This window comes from Drosophila tropicalis, unplaced genomic scaffold, assembly GCF_018151085.1.
Source record: "Drosophila tropicalis isolate 14030-0801.00 unplaced genomic scaffold, ASM1815108v1 contig_845, whole genome shotgun sequence".
NCBI classification, from domain to species: Eukaryota; Metazoa; Arthropoda; class Insecta; order Diptera; family Drosophilidae; genus Drosophila; species Drosophila tropicalis.
The window spans coordinates 9,840,799-9,864,571 of NW_027173338.1; the positions used below are offsets into that span (position 1 = coordinate 9,840,799).

The window sequence follows — 23,773 nt, forward strand, 5'->3', positions numbered from 1 at the left end:
TCTGTTATCGGTTGTCTGCTGCCTTTAATTCGGTCTGTCTCAAATTTTTCTTATCAGTCAGACGACTTCACGTGGTCTCCAGATGACACTTTCTTTGGGATGAGTAAGTAATCGTCGAGTCATTAACAAAGTAGACATACTTACCTCTAAAACAACAAAAATGCATAGTCACAATAATTAGTTTGTATATCCATGAGATATTTAAGGAATATTATTGAATTACAGTAGAACTTCATATATGCAAAGTATCGCGGCTAAGGGAGAACTCGGATAACACAGAAAGCATAAACAATTATCGAATTTCAACCGATTCCTACGTGTTTTGGTTGATAAACTCGAAATATACATACAAATATAACTTAATCTCGTATTCACAACATGGCTAATAAAACACTGCCTCACTGTGCGCTATCTTGCCAACGTTTGATCAGCAAAAGATCAATATACTTTAATGTTAATCAATATAAGTACTTTTAAATACATTTACTCCTTTTTCTTCATGGCTGATTCACGAAGTTTCTCCTATACCACTCTCCTTTTAATCCAAAGATCATGAGATGTCAGAACGAGATTACCCAAGTCCTACTGCAAGCGAGAGGAGGAGGATAGAAATGTATAAAACTGGCTACATAATTACCTCATTACTTGAGACGAAAGTAATGCTCTGTATCCACACAAAGACTTATGTTTTGAGGTAAAGTCACTATATTTTAAATGTGAATTGTTAAGGCATTACTCGTGAAGTACTAAACTCCATTCGTCCACTCTTTTGAGTGAAGTATTGGACCTTTATAAGTCAAAGAGGGAAGTCTAAAAGATTTAGACAAAGTACTAATATTCCTTTCCTCATTTTGTGTAGGATATTCCATATCTTCGGATATATGGAAAGATATAAAAATATTAAATATAAGAATTTTGAAATTAACTAATTAACAATATCGTTTCCAAGTAAATCATCTTAAATTATATAGCTACTTCTAACATTTTGTCGTATAAACAAAGAGAAAAATATTAAAGAGAACATTTTAAATATGCAGTCAATTCTCTTATGTTCAATACTCAAATTATTCAATACTCTCAATTTCAATTTTCTCTCGGCTTTTAGTTGGTGCAAACAGTAAAAAATGAAGAGAAGCTAGAAAGTGATAGGTATTAATTGATAAGTTTAAAATAAATAAAAACAATTTATTAGTGCATTTAGATAAGAGAACAAACGAACAAAATTGTCATCGGCTGAACTTTTTTTTAATAATCAGTCCCGGATCATTTTTTGGAGCCAAACAGGGCAAGAATATTGTCTACCAAGAAGAACCCTAAAACTAGTTGGGAATTACAACTAGACCAAGCATTTGGAATTGCCTGAACCCTTTTTTATATTTTAATTTTAAGTTAGCTTGTAGTTTGTTTGAAAAATTTATTATGGAAATAAACCTAATCTCTAAATATGTAGAGTCCTTAGAAAATATCACATAAAACTCATTGGGGTTTCAATCCCTTTTAGATTTGTTGGAAGAGTTAGAGGGGCAGATGCAACGCCGTAGAGATACAAAAAGGGCAATGAAGATGGTCAGCACAAGGCCAACGACCACATAGCAATCGAGTGAGTAGTAAACGAATCTGGACATCTCGACAGCACTGGGTTTCATCAAAGGAGCGCCACCAGTACTGGCCACATGCTCAACCCACCAAATGGCCGTCTCCAGGGCCTGCTGAGGACGGTTTTTGAAGGATTGGGAAACGGCTTTGGCAGCATCGGCATAGCTGTTAATATAAACGGGTTATAGTATAATGATATTTGAAACGATAAAGCCATCAGATCACCTTTTGTTCAGAGTCTGTTTCAGCGCCTTTGTCACCGTGTCCTCGCTTATATCCTTATAGTACAGTCTAGTGCCCATCCTACGTTGCACCAAGGCAGCTGCGTTGAGGAACTGATCACCATACATGGGCGTGGCCACCACTGGAACACCACAATAGGCCGCCTCCGATATTCCCATCAGTCCTCCGTGTGACATGAATACCCTGACATTTGGATGGCAGAGCAAGTCGCGCTGTGGCAACCATTTCATGATGTGCATATTGTCCGGCTTGTTGGGCAGAGTGTCGTTCTCCCACTTCCAGATCACCAGTTGCTTCAGTCTAGCTGCAGCCCTCACAATGCCATCTCGCTTGTCCTCGGACAGGGAGTTGGCCCTTATCATGGAACCCCAACTAATGAGTATTACTCCATGTTCGGCACTGTCCAGCAATCGTTGGAGATCAGCGGGCAAGGGTTTCGCTTTCTGAATGTGTATTCCTCCCAGTTCAATGATATTGGGGGGCAGAGGCTTGGGTCCACTCAGCGAATAGTGTTGATTCACAAAGAACATTGATGTATTCTTAACCAACTCACCCACCGAAGGCACCACGCCTCCAAATTTTTGTGCCACCATCGCATCAGCGGCAGGAATGGATATTAATCTGGACAAAATATGATCCATTGAAATATTTAATATTGTGTTGATCCTCTACTCACTTGTACATCCAATTTAGGATATGAAAGCTAATCCAATTGGCCAAACGACCACCCAGATCCATATCCTGTGACTGACCCATTAACATGGCAGGTATATAGGAGGGAATAATCGGAGCCCCCATCCGTTCGTAGTGCCATGGCAGTGCCGCACAGCTGCTCAGAGCTATGACAGGTGCCTCCAATTGGTGGGCCACACCCATCATGCAATCCGTACTGAATTGTTCTATGATTATCACATCGTAGTAGCCCTTCTTGCGGGTATTCAGAATCTGCTGCAAGGCATTCGAATTTATGGTGAAATTGCAAGTCTCCGTGCCCCAATCGTGCAAGAGGAAGAAATCCAAAAATTGATTGTAGAAGGTGTGACGTTTCTCAAAGGACTAAACAAAAATTTAAAAACAAATACAGTAAATTAATTTATATCTATAATAATAGATCAATTTGATATTTATTGAGGTTCTGCCTTATACTCTTTGTACTGAACAAAATGGTTCTCAATTTCCTCACCTGCCTATATAGAAATCGTATATACATAGGCTCTCTCATATATTTCATTATCAACGAAACTTGTATATAATTTTGTTTACTCACCTTTACATCGACACTGTTTGTTAACTTCTCAGCGCCTGACAAGGGGAAGTCTTTATAGTGTTCGATTGGATTCTTTTCTGGGAAATGTGAGACAACATCAACATCATGACCAGCCTCCGCCAATCCCCGCATGATGGGATAGAAAAATTGAAAATGACTAACGCCGGGATGAGGAAAAAGACCCAGCACCTTAAGCGGAGATCCAGCTTCGATCTCCGCTGGAATGGCCATTCCCAAGAGCAGGACTAGCACAACGTTGGACACGAACATCGTCACCTAGAAATCAAGCACACAGTTTTTCTTTATCTGACCTTGTTGTTGTTTTTCGCAAATGACACAAACACGAAAGTTATGTAAGGGAAATCGCGCGAAAAAAACGATGTCAATGGCATCACTGAGAGGATGGTACTTTTCCATCTGGCTTTAATGTTTTTGACTGTTTCTATTTAAATGTTTAATTGAATAGCTCAAAAGTGCTCAGTACTTTTCCAATGACCCATTTCTGATCTTACTTGTTTGACGTTAGATGAACGACTGAGAAAGTAAGCGCTGTAAAACGTTAGTGGGAGCTAGGGCAATGCTCGGGCCCCCCTCAAACGAATAACAAAAACAATGAAAAGAGAAATGAGTGCCATATTCAGTTAGAGATCGGTGATGAATTTGTGTTTCATATATGTATATAAGTTTGTACTTATTACTAGTGTGTTTGCCGCGAGAGTCTTGTTTATGGCAAATCGGTCAAATCGCACTCGACTCAAACAGAAATGCGTGTTATCTGATTTGTTTATAATTTTCGGGGGGTTTTTGTGTGTCTTTAGTTCCTTATCAGTTCTGAAAAGGTGTTTTGATTGTTTTATAAATTGCCACTCTATTTTGTTATCAATCAGTTGTGTAAATGTTTGAAACGGGGTCACATTCATTCATTTGTTTATATTATGTAAAATGAATTTCACAACCAAATTGTGCAACGATTAATTGCTTGTGGCTATCTGCGAGATGAATGCTGCAAATTATAACGTTGGGGATTGGCGATAAAGTGTGAAAAAGGGAAATGAGAAATATTAGATTAAGAGATTTAAAAGTTATAATTACAATGTGATAAGTTAAACATTTAAAGTTATACCCTATCTTTTAGATGTGGTTGATTTAAGTGGTTGATTAAAGTAATGAAAAAAGGGATGGATTTCCATCAAACAGAAACAGAATTATCGATAGATGATCAATTATAAGGCATAAAGTGTGATAAACTTGTAAGGTATACGATATAGGTAGATTAGATAAAGGACAGTGTCTTGAATAAAGACTGAAGTTTGAAATTTCAGGAAGCTTGTGGACCTTCGCTATCATCCCCCTGGAATAGTGACTGAAAAGAAAATCGTGTCTTAGATATAGAAAATGTAGATTGAATGAAAATGAATTCTTTAATGATTTTTAAATGATGATCCGTAGATGATATGCATGTTCGTAGAAGCTCTTCAGAAAGATTTCTCAGATTAAAAAGATTCTTGAACTCATTTCAAGTAATATTGAACGACCATTCAAGGTCAAGTTTTGTAGATATTGAGAGTAATTTTATTTCACAATATTGGCAAATGAATTGTTTCTAGAATGAATTACAATTAATGCTGTTTCATTTTATTGTCCACATCGGGTTTCCGTCTCCGTAGGGCCAAGACCCGTCTGATAAGCCTAGTGCCATGACGTATACAACGACCCAATAGCCAGACTATGCCAAGCAAACACAAGTAAACATCGATTGAGTTCTGGACAAACCAATTGTTATGTCTGGCCTGAGAGAGCAATTGAGGCGATCCCTTACTTGTGATCACCTCTTCGATCCACCAAATGGCCAAGTCCATTGGGGCTTGAGGACGCTGACGGAAAGACTTTGACAGACGTTTGACATTGTCGGCAAAGCTACGAAAGGAAAAGTGTCATGTTTTGTTAACATATTAATTATAAGATCTGTTTCATTTACTTCTTGTCTAGAATGGCATGAAGCGCCTTAGTAATGTGATCCGTATCGAATTCTCGAAAATGGGTACACCGCAGTGCACCGCCTCGGTGGTGCCCATTAGACCACCATGTGAGATGAAGGCCTTAACCTGTGGGTGGCACAACAAGTCCCGTTGTGGGAGCCAATCGAAAGTATGAAGATTCTGCGGCTTTTGCTCAGGTGGCGTTCCGTTGGCCCACCTCATCACGAAGCTATAGTCGTCCAAGCTGGAAATACTGTCGAAGAGGGCACGTCTCTGGGCTGCTGGTAAAGTGGTTGGATTTATCATGGAGCCCCAGCTTATCACCACAATGCCAGTATGCGATCGTTCAAAAAGGCTTTTAAAATTCTGAAAATTCAATGGAATGAATATCAAAATCTGGTTACACCTATGCGACAACACTTACCGCAGGTAGCTCTTCCGCCTGGGCGATTTGTAGGCCACCCACTTCCACCACAGATGGAGCATAGGGATACGAGCCGGTGAGTGTATGATGTTGGTTGATCAACATGAGGCTGGTGTTCTTTACAATGTCGTCAATTGGGGGTAAGCCGACACCAAATCGTTCACGAATCAACTTATCTGTGGCCGGTTGGGTTACAAAGCTGTAAGCAAAAAGGCACAACAGATAAGTTAGGCGAATTCAAGGTCTTGTCATTGTATTCCGATGACCTACTTGTATAGGAAATTGACTGTATTGAAATGTATGAAGTTGTTCAAGCGTTCGATAAACGTCATCGCATCCGTGTGGGGCAGAAAGTTCATTGGCATCACCGAGTTAATAGACGGCGTGCCCATGCGTTGATAATGCCACGGCATAATGGCACAGCTGCTCAAGGCAATTACAGGAGCTTCAAGAAGATGAGCCACCGCGTACATGCAATCGTTGGCGAAGTTCTCCAAGATGATCAAATCGTAGCGTTGGGGCGACTTCAAAAGTTGGTCAATCAGCGGCGAGTTCATGGCCACGCGGCATGCATTCATGCCCCAATCGTGGAGCCTAAAGTAGGTGGGTATCTTGAAAGGCAAACCAAAAGGCTTCCATTCCGATTCGAAAAACTGCAAGACCACAAATAGTCGGATTTATTAGCAACTAAGTTGAAAAACGACTTACCTTTAGATCAATCACATCCGTAAGCAATCCCATGCCCTCAAACACATAGTCTGTGTAGTTGGCCAAGGGTTTCTTAAGCGGAAAGTAGCTATACATGCTGACATTATGCCCGCGCTTAGCCAACTCCTCAAATATGGGACGAAAGAAGGCAAAGTGGCTCTTGCCGGGATGTTGAAAGAGGCCAAGAATTTGGGCCGATTCGTTTCTAACTGGGCCCCATGCAGCCAAAAGCATCGAAATGGCTATTAAACGCCACAGAAGCATTCTAAAGGTTTCGTCGCTCCTCAAAAGTTCAAAAGTTATTTCAGATATAGATACTTTGTCTTTTTTTTGGGTCCGATAGTTGGACCAACACGAAAAAAAAACAACTTTAATTGCCAACAATCTCTGTCTCTGTGTATTTGTGTTTGTATGCAAAATGATCGTGACCAGCATTTAAGCCATTGCCAACTTGGAGACCTTTTTTTTTGCTTGTTCCGTAATTGTCGACGGGTGTTGAGTAGCGAACATTTAAATTGTGCCACGCCCCCAATATTTAACTATAATTCTGTATATCTGCATAAATTCTCAACGTTACATTGTTGTTTTTATTGCCATCGTCAAGACTTTTCCACTAAAATTATCACAATTTCGGTTTACATCACAAAGCAAAAGCCAAATTCTAACCAACTAGTCACAGCCGCCATTCGCGATCAACTGAAAATAGTTGCAAGTCGCCACAAAAACCAAGTCAAGCACAGACATTTACAGAGAACTGCAGTGCTTTGAGGCCAAATGCTGCCCTAAGTTGCAGTAGATGAGACTACACTTAAAAAAAAAAAGAGGCCTGAATTGGCTAAAACAAAACTAGAATGCAATCTTCAATCGATTTCAAATGTAAACTGATTGGAAGTCTTAGGCTCTATGGGGTCTTGGTTCCTTTCTTAGTTAGGGCTCATGACCCGCGAGGTCAAAAATTTAAGGGATAAGAATCTATCTCGATGTTTGCTCTAATATTAAATCAATTATTATGTAATCTTAAACAAAGTTTTTGTTGATCTTAAAGGAAAACTTTCCTATCAATGCATTTCATAAGCTAAACCTTAATGATCTTATTACCAACTCTTTGTTCTTTCCTTTGATTCGATTTCTTGAAAGTAATAGAAAACCTGATGGACTCATGGACTCATGGGCCATGTATAGGATACAACGAATAGAAGTATTCATTTTTCATTTGCGATTTGAGTTCATTGTGTAAATGAATCTATTCATATATCTTAATGTTAATCTAAGATACCAAATCATGTGTTGATATTTTCGAATGAATTTATTCTATTTTTATCTACTGCATTGGCCTTTGGATGCTAAACTAAATATAAACGTTTACTGTTACTTCGCATTGATTTAATTTAAATGTAATTTAAATTTGCACTTTCCCCTTCCTCCAGCATTGTACCTTAGCTTAGAACGAAGTTTGCTATTGGTTTTTTTTTCAGTGTACCTCTCCACATGTGGCGAGTCATAAGCAATTTGTTTGCGGTAAGTTCTGAAATTACTTAATCAACCTGATGCGAGGGGAGGTGATCGGGGGTGTATGGTAGGGTTCTATTGAATTGATGTAACGAATATGCAAATCAATTCGAATTAAACATGATAAGTGAAACTTGAGAGAAACATTGTTTAGTTAATACTAATAAATAGATAGATATAAATAAAATGTAAAAACTAAAGAACATTTTCAACAAAAATTTAACCTGGAAAACAAACAGTAATTATATGAAACTTCTTTAAGTTGTTCCCCGTTAGAGAGTTAATATCATAAGTGAGAGACAGACCAAGTAAAGGGAAACACAGTCCAAATGGAATATGCAGATGGATCTTGGCTTGGGATTACCATAGAATTGATTGTCTGACTGCACTCAAATTAGTCCCTTGATTAAAAACTTGTTCTCTTGTCTGCAACGATCAACTCGAATTTATATCATAAGAAGGATACGTTGAATAGCATTTAAGTAGGTTAAAGAGTGCATTAATCCTGTCGAAAGCAATAAATTTGATCAAATTTAATCGAAAAGAGTTTTCTGTTTTTCAAACTCATTTTAGTTATTGAATATCGAAGATTTCCTTTTTTCTCCATCTGAGTGTTCAAATATCTTTCGGAAACAAATACAAAATGTATTTCTGGTATAAGCCAAGTTAGTTTAGTTCTGTCTCTTTCGCTTTGTGTCTATAATTGTAATAATTTCACCTGCAAACGGCAAAACAACAAAAAAAAAAAAAAGTGCGCACAAAATAACCATAAATATTTTTTCCACGATTTTCCATGCCTGTCAAACGCACATTTTTCATGGCATACTTTTCGGCAGTCATCAAATTTCACACTCGCGTCTCGAAGTATTAGTCGAGAGTGTTTTTGCCTTGCAAAAACTTTTGAGTTTTCACTTTGAATTGGACTTTTGCCTAATTAAAATTCCCATTGACTTTGATAATGTCTTATAATAACCATAATTTTTAAGATACTAATTTCAAAATGTTGCACCCTCCTCGTGCACTCACACCCCTCTCCACCACCCGTCTAAACATTTCCCATATATAAAATATCTTTCTCAATGGCATTTCCGTTCCGTTTCGTTACGGAGGCAAGTCGTAAAAATTTGAGGAAAATAATAAGGAAAAATTTTCACGTCCCGCTTAATTAGAGAGCCAAAACAGAAGCAGCAGCCGCGGCAGCCAGAGACGGAACTGGTTGGGTTGAGATTTTTGTAACTTTTGTTGGCATCTCGGTTAAACTGGACGCTGCGGACGGGCGATGTCAACAGCTGCCTGGAGGGGGGTGGGACGGCATAAAGGGGGTGAGTTTTGTTTTAATATTTGCTGCACGTCATTAAATTGTGACTTAATTGTTAAAATTTCACAAGTGGCAAGTGAAAATTTACAACAGATTATCAAATCAAGTGTGAAAGTTGCGAAGCATCAACAGATGTTCCGTCCTTCTCTCGTCATTGGAGAAAAAGAACACGGCGAACCAGTGGCGGACCTTTAGTGGTGAAAAGGGGGGACGATTTGCCCTCCAAGATATGCAAAAGGCAAAAAAAAGAAAAGCTTTGCATACTTTAAGGGGCGAAGTTCCTCCGTAGATCCGCCTCTGCAGGGAACTTCATGTTGGCAATTAAAACAAATTGAAATCATCAACGTTTGGAGTTGATTTTTATATGATTCAAGAGTTGACATTTTATTTTTGGAAATGTTTTTTAAGTGTTTATTTGTTTTTTAATGAGTTAAAAGTTTTCTTTATTAAGGTTTTTCCATCTGTAGTATGTGTAACATTCAAATATTTTATTTTTTTTTAAGTTTCAAATGTTTCCAGTTCAAAAATGGGGTCAAAAATTCAAAACTACTGATTCTAATCAGTTCCCTGAGATATTTTAAAATCCAAAAATCAATATCAAACAAATCTAAAGTAAACGCAAAGAGTTTTTGCCCGTGCAACAATTTATTTTAAACGTCCTGAATTTCTGTTCTATTCAAGTTTGAATCGATTGCCATTTATTTTTAATGGCAATAAAACGAAATTTAAAATGATAGAAATCTCATTGAAAAATCGCAGATATGTAACTTGAAAAAGGGTTACCAGGGCGCGTGTCCATTCGATTTCATTAGGGCGGGGCGGGGCTTTTGTAAATTTTCCAGCCATTTACATTTAATGGAAGTGCATGAAAAGATAAGACCGAGCAGCCGACCTTTCTCCCACTGGAGTGTGGTTTAGAGGGAAAAGTTTCTACACACGTGCGAATGTGTGAAATTTATAACAAATCAATAAAATGACAATAGGTGCAACTTTATCGACGGTGAACGCCGTCGTTCCATTGATACTACATACTTACTGCTCCTGACACATGAGTGCGGGTGTGAGTGTGTGACAGGGTTTGAGTGTGGTGGAGGGGGGCTACGAACTTTACTCGATAAACAATTTTTCGCACGGAAGTGCAATTTGAACTGAATGCTTGAGCTTCAGCCTTTCCCCTTCCACCATCGGATCCCTTCTTTGGATGGTAAACGCGGAAATTATACAGCTAAAAGTTTCTAATACATTTGTTACCGCCAATCAATCGTTTTTTTTTTTTAGCATTAGGTGTTATAGGCCGGTCTACCGACCAGACCAAAAAGGGTTTTCAAACTTGGTCGAACGAAAACTTTTTGCGTCAGATAGAAGAAGAGACTTTTAGCGGTGAAAGAAGAGAGAAGACGTTATCGAAAGTTGCAAAACAGTTCATTATTAAAACATTTGTTTAATATTGTAAATAAACAAAACCATATCAAATGACTATTTCATTAATCTTTAATAACTAATTCATAACTACTTTTGTTTTTTAAAGATATCAATTTCAGTCTTCAGACATTACCTGGTACTAAAAAATGAATGAACAATGGAACGTTTTTCTAAAGAATTACTTCATTGATCGTCTTATTGGGTATACAATATCTCGCCTTATGGTCAACTTGTTATATAAGCTGTCCTAGAACCAACTTCTAAAAAATCAACTTAAAAGAAGTCTTTTCAGCTCGTAACTGTTAAACTAATATTACAGACTACTTGGTTGATCCTTTGACCCATATTTACGATAATAAATCAGTTACTTTTAACAAAACAAAATGTTTATATTAATTAAGAGTAATTGAGATTCAAGCCCTCGATTGAAATTCATAAATTATATTCAACCAAAACATACACAAATTGAAGGTGTAAACATTGTTTTGTGCCTTCTGGCAACCCACAAGCTTATGCCCGTGCCTTACTCCAGCCTCATCCCTTAATGCCTATTACCCATTCTCCATTTCAGTTTACCAACCGCGTCGACCCTTGGATTTTGGTTTAAGAAGCTTCTTCCACTTACTGCAGGTGTCTTTAATTGACAGGCCAAACTATTTATTGCCACGTCACGTGATCTATAAACGTGACGCCACAACCTGAAGACAGTCTCACCCACACCCTCTCCACCTCCGCTCCATTCCTTCACTTTGGTGGGCGGCTGTGATTTAAGTCTGTTGAGACATTTAAGGAGTTTTCTGTGCTGCTCAAACCAGGTGTCGTCTCGATATCGATTAACAAACAAACCTGAAGCAGTCAGTCTCAGTTGCCTACCCTCCGCCCATGGGATACATGTTGGGTTTTGTAGCTATTTCCGTGACAGTAATCAATTTATTTTTGGCAGTGCGCCGATTGCGTTTCCGTTTCAAGTGAGAGAGAACATCGACGAACCTGAACCTGTGCACTCCTCGGATCAACTTTTTTGCCACGTTTCATTTCATTTTGGCATAGCGATTTCCGCAGAAATGTCGATAAATCATCTGGGCCAAAATTGTAGTTGCAGACACCGACACCGACATCGACATATACGGATCCCATGCAGAATGTTGGCGTGATAGATAAGTTGACAGCCAGACTAAGGCAAGGGTTGTCTTTCAATTCTAGATTAATCAATCTTTTCATTCCCTCAAGTTCTTCATTCTCTTCCATTTCTTTCCTCTTTTCTTGTCAATTAATTAATTTGCCGAAAGTTAACGTCACGTGACCCACAAAAGAAATGAAAATAAGTTATCAACCATCACGCTATTTTTGCAACTTTTGGACCACTTTAGAGATGCGACAACTTGAAATGATTTTGAGGAGATTCTTGAATGAAAGTCGACAATTCTTCAAGGATTTCAGGATTCAATAATTGAGAAGGTCAGCGGGAGTAAGCCAAGTAAGCACTTACGATTTTATAGCGTCTTCTAAAACGAAAGCCATTTAAATGGTGGACCTTAAATAGTCACTTACTTGGTGTTTAGTGAATGGTTGAGTTATTACATTGATGTGACACAGTCACAACGATTAGTCACACTCCATTCTTACTCCGCTATTGGGAATATGTATCTAATCATACTTTTATCAGCAATCGCTGGCCCAATTGTGGGGGGTCAAGTGCTGGAATTGATGTTTCGTTTATGATTTATCGTCACTTACTTAAGCAAGTCATTCCCTTCTATTCACCGACCTAATGGTCGACATATTGCAGGCAATGCAAAAACAAAAACCAAATTAGACCAAGTAGCCAAATAAGGGTGGCGGACAAAGAGGTCTTCATCGGCGGCATCAGCAACGTCGCCGTCATGCTGTCATAATCATCACAAGACAGCATTCGTCCAACCATCCATCCATCGTATCCATTCATCGCATCCATTTTGCAACGCCCACATGTGCTCTATGGGTTCTATCCCATAGCTTGGCATTTACTGATGTAATAACCATGTTTTCAGCTTGTAATGCGGCAGGGCAACAAACATTCACACACACACACACACAACCAGGGGGTGAAAGTCAAGTTGCAGGGGCGGAAAGGCCAAACCAACTGACTGTGAGTGAGGCGGGGGGCTGGGAGGATTGTGGGTCGAGGGTGTCTTACTTTTGAATTGTTTTTTATGTTAAATGTGTGATAATTTAATGACTGTCGACGCCTGACGACGACGACAACAACAACAACAACAACGATGCATCGCTTAAAGGACCTTTCTGTCCTTAGTTCCTTTTTTGTGAAGCTTCCAAAGCATTTTGAGCTGAACGTTTAATTTAGTGGAATAATAAAAATGTTTTCTTCCGTTTTTGGGGGCATTAAATTGCTGTGGACTGCCGATGATTTGTGCACTTTTGATGTAACAGATTGTCTTTTAATGATTCCAATTCGGAAATTGGGAATCTAGCCAGCCAAGTGTGTCCAAAAATTATTAGTTACATCATTGAATTTCCGTTCTTGGTTGCTGTTGGTGGTGGTTGGAATTGTGTGATTTCATTCCCCTGTGGGAAGATGTCTTTTTGCCTTAGTCATTGTGAATAAAATCTGAACTATTTCTATTCCACGTGATAATGAAATCATCTGATAGATAGAAACCAGTTTAGAATAATGATTTCTTTATCTTTGATTTGCATACTCGACTTCAAATTGATATAAATTGCAAATGAAGTAACTGGTTTTAGCAGGCAAGGCACTGCGTCTTCTCTAATGTATGTAACTAAGTATAGTAACAGTTTTTTGTTTTTTGGGTTATTTGAGTTTGTAACTAACTCGAAGAGATCTTCGTGCTTGGATTAGACTAGACGAAGCCAGTTTAGTGAATGTTTAGAAATTCAAAATCTAAAATTAAACATTTAAATTTGAGATTTTCTATTTGTTCAAGGTTACATAGTAAATTTCCTTGGCTTACATGTCACGGGTTAATCCTGTTTGAAACTAGGCACAACATTTACAGGATCTATATAGGACAAATATTTACTCTATCATCTGATTCATATTTTAAATTTCTATATAAGTTTATTTGAGAGACGATTTACTCCCTTTTATTCAATTTTTATATTGCCAATTCTTTCCCTATGGTATTTTTATATTAATTTATTTATTATCTATTTAAAATACATTTCCCATGCTTTGATTGTCAAAAGAATCCAGGAAATCAATAAGAAACAAACAAAAAACAATACGAAAATTTTGAAAACCGGATTTTTTGTTTATTTTGTTTCAAGAACTACATAAGCTTTGTTTATAATGTGTTTTCTCATGTTGTTTATTGTAGGAGAACTAACTAACTGTTTATTTGATATTATTTTATATGACACAGATTTTATCATTTTATCATATATTTCATTATTAAGCCGCTAAATCGTCAATAATCTTTTGGATTCGTCTTTTTTACTTCCTTCAAATTTGTTTCTCATTTTATTTCGTTTGAGATTTCACTGTGTTTCGATTTCTGGAACATCGGGACTCAAAAATAAAGTTACAAGTTTTGAATTTGTTTCTCTGAATCTGAGAAAATGTTCTTTCTATCACTGATCAGGCTATCAAAGGATTCTAAGCACCTAAATGGTGTTACTAAGGACCAAAACAAGTGACAGGAAGGATAATCCCATGTGAAATTGAAACGTTATATATGTATTTATCATAAGCGAAAAGAGAATGAAGATTTATGCAAATCCAGGGAGGCAAAAGTTTAAGCTTTTTGAAATGGCGTTAATGTAAAAATATGTTCCATGTACAGAAAAAGACAGAAATTCACATATGCAAAAATAAACACACACTCGCACAACCCACACACACACACACATCCATGTGTCAAACATTTGCATGTGACAAAGTGAACCCAGACAGCCGCAAACAATGAAAAATGACTTCAAATGAAGGCAACGGCGGCGGCGGCGGCTTAGTTGCCCTTTGCCCTGCGCTAATAATTTAATTTGGCAAAGCAGAGAAAAAAAAAGAAAATTATAAATATATCTGCAATAAATATTGCAATTTTCACGAGACACGTGACTGCGATTTATGACAGGGACGAACCAAAAAAAACAGGCAGCTTAATTGATTTGAAACAATTCTATTTTATTTCACTTCATTCGTCTCTCTTCAGCATCTATCTCGAGGTTTTAGCAGAAATGGAGGGCATTGAACTGCTCCCGATTATTGCTAACCATGTTGTTGTATTTATACAGCGATGCATTGGATCCTCCCGATCCTGCGGCGTTCACAGTGAGTCGAGTGTTCCGCAGGAAACTGTCTGCCGGACTACTGGAGACAGCATATTTGCCCATGGGAGTGTCCATGCTACGCATGGGACTCAAATGCTTGGCTGGGATGGCCTTGCTGGGTGTACGGGTTTGATGAACCATTTTTGTAGACTTAGTTGATCGTTCAAGGATATGAATAGGGGGAAAAGATCCTTCAGGGCACACTGGATAGACGAGTGAGGACTGCAAATTCTAGACAATTGCCGCAGCTGCTGGTGCTAGAGCCGCCCTTTTTCGAAGACAGATGCTTAGAGAGACTGCAAGAGACCAATCAGTTAGTCAACCTTATAGTATATAGTTTCCTGATTCCGGAACTCACCTTATATTATTTAAGAGTTTGACTTTGGTGTCCGGTGTCTTCATTGACACATTTGTTGCACCACTGTTTGTAAAATGTTTGACTTCTTCTCGTTCTTCTCTTCTCACGAAAAGATATAGACGCCGACGTTGGTGGATTTAGTTTGATTAGAAAGCCGCTGTGATGAGGCCCTTTTATACCCCGCGGAGTCGACTGATCTGGCTGTGCTTATCATGCGGTCACTGCGTGACTGCTGGCAGTCGAGACGCTGGACAAAACGGGTTTCTGGCCAACGACAGACGCAGATCTCTGGCATTGTTATGAAAACATGGCGAAAACAAAAATTTCGAAGCAGACATGTGCCAAAAAAACAAACCAGATTTGCACAAATTAGCCAAACATTTGATCTCTAACGTTTAGGCCATGCGTCAATGAAACAAACGAAAACAAGCCTCTTCGTCATGGCTGAGAAGAAATGCGTAAACAGGTCGCAAGTAAACAAAATTTACCAGGGATTTCCCCAAGAGTTTTTACTACAAATTTGTTGACAAAAATCAAGAAATATATTCTTGTCTTTAACTCTTAAAAAGTGACATTACATTGTTTTCTTTGTTTATTTATCAATATTTGTATAATCTAACAATTAGCTCCCTTTCTGGCACTTTGTTTTCTTTCAATATTGGTAAATATTTCGTATTTACTTTTATCTTCAGTCTATTAATCATTAAAAGCTAATACAAATATCCAAATACATATAGCAAAATATCTTTGAAACCCCTTTGACAACTTTCTAGATATCGGACAATATTTCGATAAGGTTTGGTAATGGGTTATCAGTTCACAATGTTCGATCTGTTCTGACGGCTTTCATATACAAGTATTGTTATCTATCAATCTCTAGTGCTTCATAACTTTTAAACCTTTTGAAACAAAGTTTTATGACAAAAGAAATAATAAAGGATACTCAAAACCTTTGATATAAATATATAGTTATCCTTCAAAAGTAACCGGAAAAAGGGTTCTATATACAGAAGAATATAATACATATAATATCAAATAATGGCGCCCAAGGGAACGTCAAGCATTGCCGTTCTTTTTTCGCTTCATGTAGTTTGAATTGCCAACTACTTTTAGCGTTGAAGATATGGTATGGCCAATACAACTGTGGATTCTTTAGCGAAGTCTGCTGATGATAGAACTTGGTGGTTCTTGAAATAGCTATACAGACAACCTGATCACCTTTTGATTTTAATTCTTATAAATTATTAAGATTTATTAACCTGAAGCCGAACTAAAATCCAGTTTTGATTAACATTCAATAAGGTCGAGATCTAGACAAATATCAAATAATAATATTGTTGCTCGACTATTTTTTTGGTTTATCCAGAAATATATATTAGTCCTGGGTTTGCCTTCTATGTATCTAGAATACCGTGTATGTATCGTATTGTTGATTATGTTACGATATATTGATTAAGGATTGATGTCAAACGAATATTTGTCTAAGTTAAAAAAGTCTCTGATTAAAAGATATAGCCACTTTTTTGCCATGGACTAACACCTGACACTTTAGCAAGGATATTGCCTTTTTGAGAGATGTAAGCAAAATGTTTGCCAATTGGTTCAGTTTACAATTTATATAATGATTTTAGAGGTTCTTTTTTTTTTGGTTTGCGAATAAACCTGTTTGCAAAAAGCGAGCACGTTTTTCTCTTTGATCATGAGAAAGCCATATGTCTGGCTCATTAGCATAATGCAATCAATGGAATTTTTGGCAGACAAATAATTTATATGAATAAGAAATAACAAATAGATGCAAATTTTGACATTTTGCGAATGGGAGACGGTCAGAGTATATTTTTGGATCTGTTTCTAAGGGGATTTTTTAACGGCCTTCGGGTGATAGCAATCCAAGACAGACAGATCATTGAACTTGGATAGATAAGGTTATGATAAGCTCTCTTCTTTCAACTCTTTCTCGGTCTTCGCTTTCTTCCTTCGACAGGGTCAGTTAAAAGTCATTTCCCAAGATCGTATAGCATAGATCGATCAGACTTATAGCGCATATGAATGCCAATAACAACAACATTAAAATATGTACTATAAAATTCGCAACAGGCTTTTGAGCTGTTTTTTTTTCAGTTGTTTTCTTAACTGAAATTGGCTGATGCAATGCAGGGTAAACTTTTCATAAGCCATCAATTTATGCATAATATCTTGATATACTTGGTACCCCCTATATAAATATTCATACGAATATCTATCCGATACGATAATGGCCAGATTGCCACGCGACAACTTGGAACAACAAATCAGTGAAATGAAAATAAAGTCTCTCTTCATTAGAATAAGGGAAAGACCCCTCATTTAAAAGGGATTGCTGACGTGTCTTCTTTAAAAAAAATGTTGACGTGCCGGCCGGTCGTCTATAGATAATAAAGATGATGTTCAAGATGATGATGATGCTGCGCTGATGATGATGATGATAATACGTTCGTAAACAACCAGACCCACATGGATACTACGTGAGCATTAGCAGGTTTAATGGGGCCTCAGTCGCCGACGGGGCCAATGAATTCATTATTTTGATTGGGTAGTTTGGACAAAACACTCATGTGGAAGTCGAAGATTATCAAAGTTTTTTTTGAAAATCGGTTATCGCTTTGTATCGGTTTAGTTGATTCCCAAATGATTCGGTTAATATAGCTTTAACTAGTCGCCAATACCAAGAACAGGATAAGAATGCACTGAACCATCACAGGATATTAAGTTGATCGATTTATAAGGTCACTACCTTTCCCTAAAAAAGATTCTTGGCAGTCCTGCCAGCGACGACAAAACTCACAATTTCAATCTTCTGCTGAATAATAATGATTATTGCTAATACAGAGTATCATCGAGTCGACTAATTGCGTAGGAATGTAAAGCAAAACCTTCTCACTTGTTTGCAAATGCTTCGCTGATAAAAACCAGTTGGTTGGCAACTCTAATTTGCATTGTCGTCGACCAAAACGAGTTCACAACTCAGACCACAGTCAGACCTAGCCGAGAAACTTCAGGGGAACGGCAGACAGAGGAAGTACCAGACGGGGAGGAAGCGGTTCGAGTGTGGGTGAGGGCGAGGGCTTTCTTCATCTGCAGCTGTTTGGTTAGAATAATGACGCAGTTCGTCCGGGCAGACATTCTGCTAACAAAACAAAACCACTTGCCGTTGCATCGTTCAGGCCGTTCGTTCGAGTCACTGCGATCGTGGCTGGCTGGCGTATTTAAACCAGTTGTAAGAGTCGTTAGAGGTTCAGTAGAAAGTTCACCAGCGAGTCGAGCGCAACTGCAGCTGAGGGGTTTCCGTTCGTTTCGAAATTTATTCTTTTTATTTCCTTCAATGTGCAAAGTGCAAAATTTGTGTGTCAATGCCAAAAATTAGCAAAGTAAAATCTCTCAAACAATCCAGGTAAAGAGGATCTCTCACTGTCTCTCTGGAGGTACATTAATTTTGAATTATTATTCCTTGCAGATTGGGCAAAAGTCTATCATCCAGAAAAGGATCTCGCACCGGCAACTCGGCCAATAATAAAGAACTTAAAGTGCTGACCCTGCTGCAGACTGTCCCGTGAACCTTGAACACTCACTGAAACCATTTTGAAGGCCCAGCTTTCTGTTTAATTGGCAAATACTTTTTTGGAAAATTCTTTTTGGAAAAACGAAAACCTAGTTACAAAATGGTCTACTCTGAACGCACCGACAAATGCTCAGCCAGTCCCAAGGACGCTCCCAAAATCGACTCGACGCCAACCCACAAGCCGAGTCACAGTTCCGGCGCTTGGAGCAGTAAGGCCTCGAGTGACGAGAAATGGAAGTACAACAATATGGTCAAGGATAATCGTGACAAGTTCAATGGCATGCACTTCTCCTAGAAGTCACACCCTCTCAAGTGGTAGTGGGAGTGGTGATGTGATGTGATGTGATGTGAGGGGGGCTAACTAAGGGGCGGAGCTTGCCTATTATAGTTACGTGATATATACTAGATACCTTAGATTATTGTTGTTATTTCTGGTTTCTATGGGTTCGTAGTAGTCTAAGTACATCAACATTTCAATACTGATGAAAAAATAATAACAAAAAAACAAAAGTGTGAAGTAAAAATATAAAAGAGATGCGCAAAAAAGAAAAACAAACAACATTTTCCCCCTTTTTTTCTATACTATAATATTCAAATTCAGATTATGTACATTGAAGGAGGATATATACAAGTTAAGAATATCGCTCAAAAAAAGGGATAGGGAATATATATGTATCTCTATTATCTAAACAGATATGTATATTTAGTATGGATATTTCGATTTGAAAGATTTTGGAGATGTCTTCTTAGTAGTCATTCACTTTTACTACTTTTTACTATAGCAAATGAATGGATTCAAATTTATAAGTTATAAAAGAATTATGGAAATTGTAGATTTTAAGTCCATTGGATTCTCTTCATTAGAAGTATTTTTCCTTACTTCCCTGGAAAACCAAATATTTTCAATGGAAACAGCTGATTGTGGTTCACATAACTTGGTAGACCTCTCTGATGGCCCTTTCCTACAGGGTATTTGAATACGAAGTAAAAGTACGCAATTGCATATGCAAATAAAAACTCGAATGCTTATGCAATCAATATAATAAACGACTTTAGTTGACATGACATGGAATAGATATTCCTGGTAAAACCAGATTTTCAAAAGGAATGTTGATCTATGCTAATCTAGAGGGTAAGACAAAGGTTGAATTCCCAACTCCATCCTAACTAACTAACCTATCCCACACGAAGAAAATCAAAACTGATGTTTGCCGTCAATCCATCAATAACTCAAACCCCATGGTAAAAACATTGCCACTTGACTTATGCCATCGCATAAATAACTGTCTATAACATTTGCATGAATTGCGGCTATTAGCGTGATTAGGCCAACTTATGTTATGGACCCTTGACTGGCAAGCCAAGGCCAGCCAGCGAGCAACCACCTCACATCGGATGATGCGAATGATGGGAAAGTGCACTTAATACACATTAGCCACGCTTATTTGACAGACTCAATGTGGCCTTCAATTTCACTGCTCTGTCTTTCTGTTCGTTTGCAATATTGATGATGTCGTCTCAAGGGCGACAGCAACCTTTTTCCTATCAACTGGCGCGTGTCCTGGCCGATGAGCGAACAAGTGTATCTCTAGCAAAGCCACAGGCTCTCAATTCTGTTGATGATGACGACGACGACGTCCGGTTTTCGTTACGCCAGAGTGACTGACTCACTGGATGTGTAGCTGGCCGTTAGAATTTACGTTACGGCTGGATTAGAAGTGCGAATTTTTATAATTTTTCAATTGTATTGTTTGCCACTGGGCGGTTTCTTCTAAAGGTAAAAGAGAGGGAGAGAGGGAGATATTGAAAGGAATTTCCAGTAAGGGCGCTGCTGCGGTTGTCCTTTGACACACGACTGAACACAAGGGGTAAGCACGTGGCGCTGACTATTAGGAAAAACGTTTTCCTTGAATGTGCTAATAGAATTCCTTCCTCTTCATGAATCTCTTCTCTTTCTCTCCCAATCTCTGTTGTAAATGTTGTGGCGTTTTGGACTTCCTTCCTGGGGGCAGCTGTCAGATTGTGCGACACTTGATGCCGATGCTTTTCAATCTAATTGAAGCTTTACCTTACTGTTTTTTTTTCCCGTGACATTATTATTATGTTTTTTTTGTTTGCTCGCCTTGTAATTACTTTGTTTCCAAGCGCCAGGCGGTCGTCTATAACTCTGGATGTTGGCATCTTTCCAAAGGCGTCACAAAGATTTCAAGCAAAAGGGTAAGGACAGTCGGTCGACCATTTCCTCAATCAATAGACAAGGACATTCAAAAAAAACTCTAAACAAACCAATATATTTAGCTCTGAGGACTAATTGAATCTGTTAGCTGGTTGAAAATCCCTGTGCGCCTCTGTGTATTTGTCACTTTTGGTGTGCGATGCAATTAAAACCACTCAGCAGGTGTCCTTTGAACTTTGCTATAAAATTGTGTTGAATATGTCACTTGCAAGGCTTCATTCCGAAACCGGATGGATAACGGTCCGTATTTGAAGTCGCAGAGGCGCGAAATGGAAAAGCAATTATCACGTCATTATCACAAGAAAACCCACAAATGTTTATCCCACTCGCCCATTCACAGTCCCCTCTTCCAATCTCTGTCTTCAGCACGTGCTTCGAAACATTCTTCTTCGTTATGATGGTCAAGCCAAAACAGAAGAATCTACTCTGTGATTGTCCACAAAGACTGTAATCTCTATCTCTGAAAACGGGCTTCTGTTGAAAGACAACCCTTATGGGGGGGTTTCCTCCCCGATAACAAACGCATTCAAACATACATATGTCAAATGCCACGTGGAAAATTATGAATAATATCCGTAACTTCTGTCGAGACACTGAATCTGAATCCCTAACACACACACACACAGACGCACATTGCATTGAAAAATTGTGACATTCTCCCTTCCCCGCTTTTGCTATCACTCGAACGAAGTGTGGGGCGTGCCGTCAGATACAACTTCCGACATCCGACAGATGTTTTTCTGCGGGAACACAAGTTGCTCGCCCGCCCGCCTTCCTCGCTTTGCGAAACAATTGCCTCGGCAATTCCTTAGCGCGGATGTCTCCGCCAGTCCGCCAGTCAGCCAGACAGCAGCCGTTGTCGCTGATTTTTGGAATTGTATTTGAATGTACTCGAACATGATAATATGTACGGGCGTTGACATTTTGGCAAAAGGTGTTTGGTGGGTTTGTTCCACGGCAAAGGCAAAGGTAATGTCATCGGCACATGGCAGACAAGGTGCGATTCGGTGTTAATGTGACGCAGCAGCAAACAAATTCTCGCAATTTTATATTCTATTTACACTCGCAATGTGCAATTTCAAATTCATCCGTTGACACATATGAGGGGCAACTGTTGGAAGTCTTTCACTCTTCTCTTGATGGATTGTCTGGCAATTCTTTCATCATTGATTTTATACATTTAATGCATATTAAAGCGAAACTGAATGCTGGATGAATCTTAATGTCTCCAAGGTCTAGATTTTCGACTAGACGGACGTATACATTAATTGGTCTTTAGTATAACCTTTACCCAGATGGCGGCATTAAACAGTTAGCAAAGGGGAATCTACTCGAATTTGACCTGATCTTGGGAATCTCCTTGGGATTATCAGCCAGGGTTTACCTTAATTTGTTGACAACTTCCCTTCCCTGTTCGAACCTGGCCATGCCCTTGCAGAAATATGTATATACTTTGGTATTTCATTGATCATTCATAAGTAATAGAGTAGGAATATAGACACTACTACTAGGAAAAGGTCCAACCATCGGTTACACAACGGGAGGAAAATCATGAGGAAGATATAGGTTTATCTGTCTCAGAAAGTGATTGAATTATCTATAGCATTTTCCAAAGGTTTTTCTTATTCCATCGTAATTTATGCCAAACCAAAAAACAAGTTCTTATACGTAATTTACATAAACATCAAAGTGATATATCATATCCAAGTTATTACAAGATATAAGCTCTGACATTGATCATGATTATGCAAATACCCAAAAACCAAAACATATCAAAAGTATAATTTACAAACTAATCCAAACAAAAGGTGGCAATTACCAGAAAAAAATAACCAAAAAGAAAATCTCAATTCAATTGAGTACAGGAATGAAAGGAACTCTCGGCGGGGTGGGAAGAAGGGCAAACTGCCAATAAAATCAAAAGCAATCTCCCCCCTAGCACGCCCGTGTTGTTCAAATAAAACAAACACGAATTCCTTTTCATTCCGCCATTTCTGTTTCCTCTGTGTTCGAGCTGATCGACAGCTGTCAGGAATGACACTTGGATTGCTGCTGCTGCTGCCGCTGCTGGCCTGGCAAGGGGCATGCAACGCATTCAAATCTCTATAAAATATGCAATAAAAATATGAGACCTTTGCTTGTATTTGGTTTGTATTTATAGATTTCGAAAATATCGCGAGGTCATCAAGATGAAAACATGTAAACTGAAACAATGGCAATGCCTGCGAGTCGCAATTGGACGCTCTGCCCTGCCCTGTGGAAACGGGAGCAACAAATAAGACGAAGACTCCGACCAGATTCGGCGGGGTCGGAGTACGGGGCATGGTCGGTCTGGCTACGGTCTGGGGTCTGGAGTGGAGTGGTTTGGTTTGGTTTGGTTCGCTGCGAGTGCATGGAGAGGGCACTTGAGAAAAACGCAGAAATGCGGTTGCTTTTTTTTTTATTTTTCTTTTTTTCCTCATTTTTTTCTTTTTGTGGGACGTCTCGTCAGTGAGGGTGATGATGAAGTCTGTGGTGTGGAGAGTGGGGTGAAATTGAGAGTTTAAAATTGATAAAACATTACGGTTGATGGGAATAATCAAAATAATGAAACTGAGAGAGTGAGGCTACTTTTTCTTCACTTATCTTTTAAGTTGTCCTTTATCCTGTTTGTTTCTCATATCTCATATTTCTGGTATGGCCATTACAACTCAGGATTCTTTGGCAAAGTCTGAGGATGATAGAATTTGGTGGTTCATACATTCGCGAAATTCTCAGATAAGTTTTCTTATTGGTTTCTACTTCTTACAAATCCTTGAAATAGATTAATATTCCTATTAGATTCTAAA

The 23,773-nt window shown here is 38.5% G+C and overlaps 5 protein-coding genes across 5 annotated transcripts; 1 reads left to right on the plus strand and 4 right to left on the minus strand.

Moving 5' to 3' along the window:
• Positions 1 to 1,400: 1,400 nt before the first annotated feature.
• On the minus strand, positions 1,401 to 3,627 carry LOC137581416 (UDP-glycosyltransferase UGT5-like). Its single transcript, XM_068295640.1, has 5 exons — positions 3,619 to 3,627; positions 3,107 to 3,382; positions 2,516 to 2,895; positions 1,822 to 2,460; positions 1,401 to 1,761 (listed from the first exon to the last, which is right to left on the minus strand). Exons 2-5 carry the CDS (start codon positions 3,374 to 3,376, stop codon positions 1,488 to 1,490), a joined length of 1,563 nt encoding a protein of 520 aa, XP_068151741.1. The 5' UTR covers positions 3,377 to 3,382; positions 3,619 to 3,627; the 3' UTR covers positions 1,401 to 1,487.
• A 1,098-nt stretch (positions 3,628 to 4,725) lies between these two features.
• Ugt36F1 (UDP-glycosyltransferase family 36 member F1) lies at positions 4,726 to 6,914 on the minus strand. Its single transcript, XM_068294959.1, is given in 6 exon segments — positions 4,726 to 5,023; positions 5,085 to 5,145; positions 5,148 to 5,451; positions 5,510 to 5,708; positions 5,780 to 6,162; positions 6,218 to 6,914. Coding segments are annotated over 6 exon segments (1,680 nt in total). The 5' UTR covers positions 6,653 to 6,914.
• Positions 6,915 to 14,586: 7,672 nt separating this feature from the next.
• On the minus strand, positions 14,587 to 14,894 carry LOC137581069 (uncharacterized). The gene has a single exon (XM_068295233.1). The coding sequence runs from the start codon at positions 14,892 to 14,894 to the stop codon at positions 14,652 to 14,654; it is 243 nt and encodes an 80-aa protein (XP_068151334.1). The 3' UTR covers positions 14,587 to 14,651.
• LOC137581070 (uncharacterized) lies at positions 14,800 to 15,267 on the minus strand. The gene is made up of 2 exons (XM_068295234.1): positions 15,112 to 15,267; positions 14,800 to 15,049 (listed from the first exon to the last, which is right to left on the minus strand). Exons 1-2 carry the CDS (start codon positions 15,153 to 15,155, stop codon positions 14,947 to 14,949), a joined length of 147 nt encoding a protein of 48 aa, XP_068151335.1. The 5' UTR covers positions 15,156 to 15,267; the 3' UTR covers positions 14,800 to 14,946.
• Positions 15,268 to 18,362: 3,095 nt separating this feature from the next.
• Positions 18,363 to 18,867, plus strand: LOC137580668 (uncharacterized). Its single transcript, XM_068294779.1, has 2 exons — positions 18,363 to 18,541; positions 18,605 to 18,867. The coding sequence occupies exons 1-2, from the start codon at positions 18,501 to 18,503 to the stop codon at positions 18,702 to 18,704; spliced, it is 141 nt and encodes a 46-aa protein (XP_068150880.1). The 5' UTR covers positions 18,363 to 18,500; the 3' UTR covers positions 18,705 to 18,867.
• Positions 18,868 to 23,773: the final 4,906 nt, after the last annotated feature.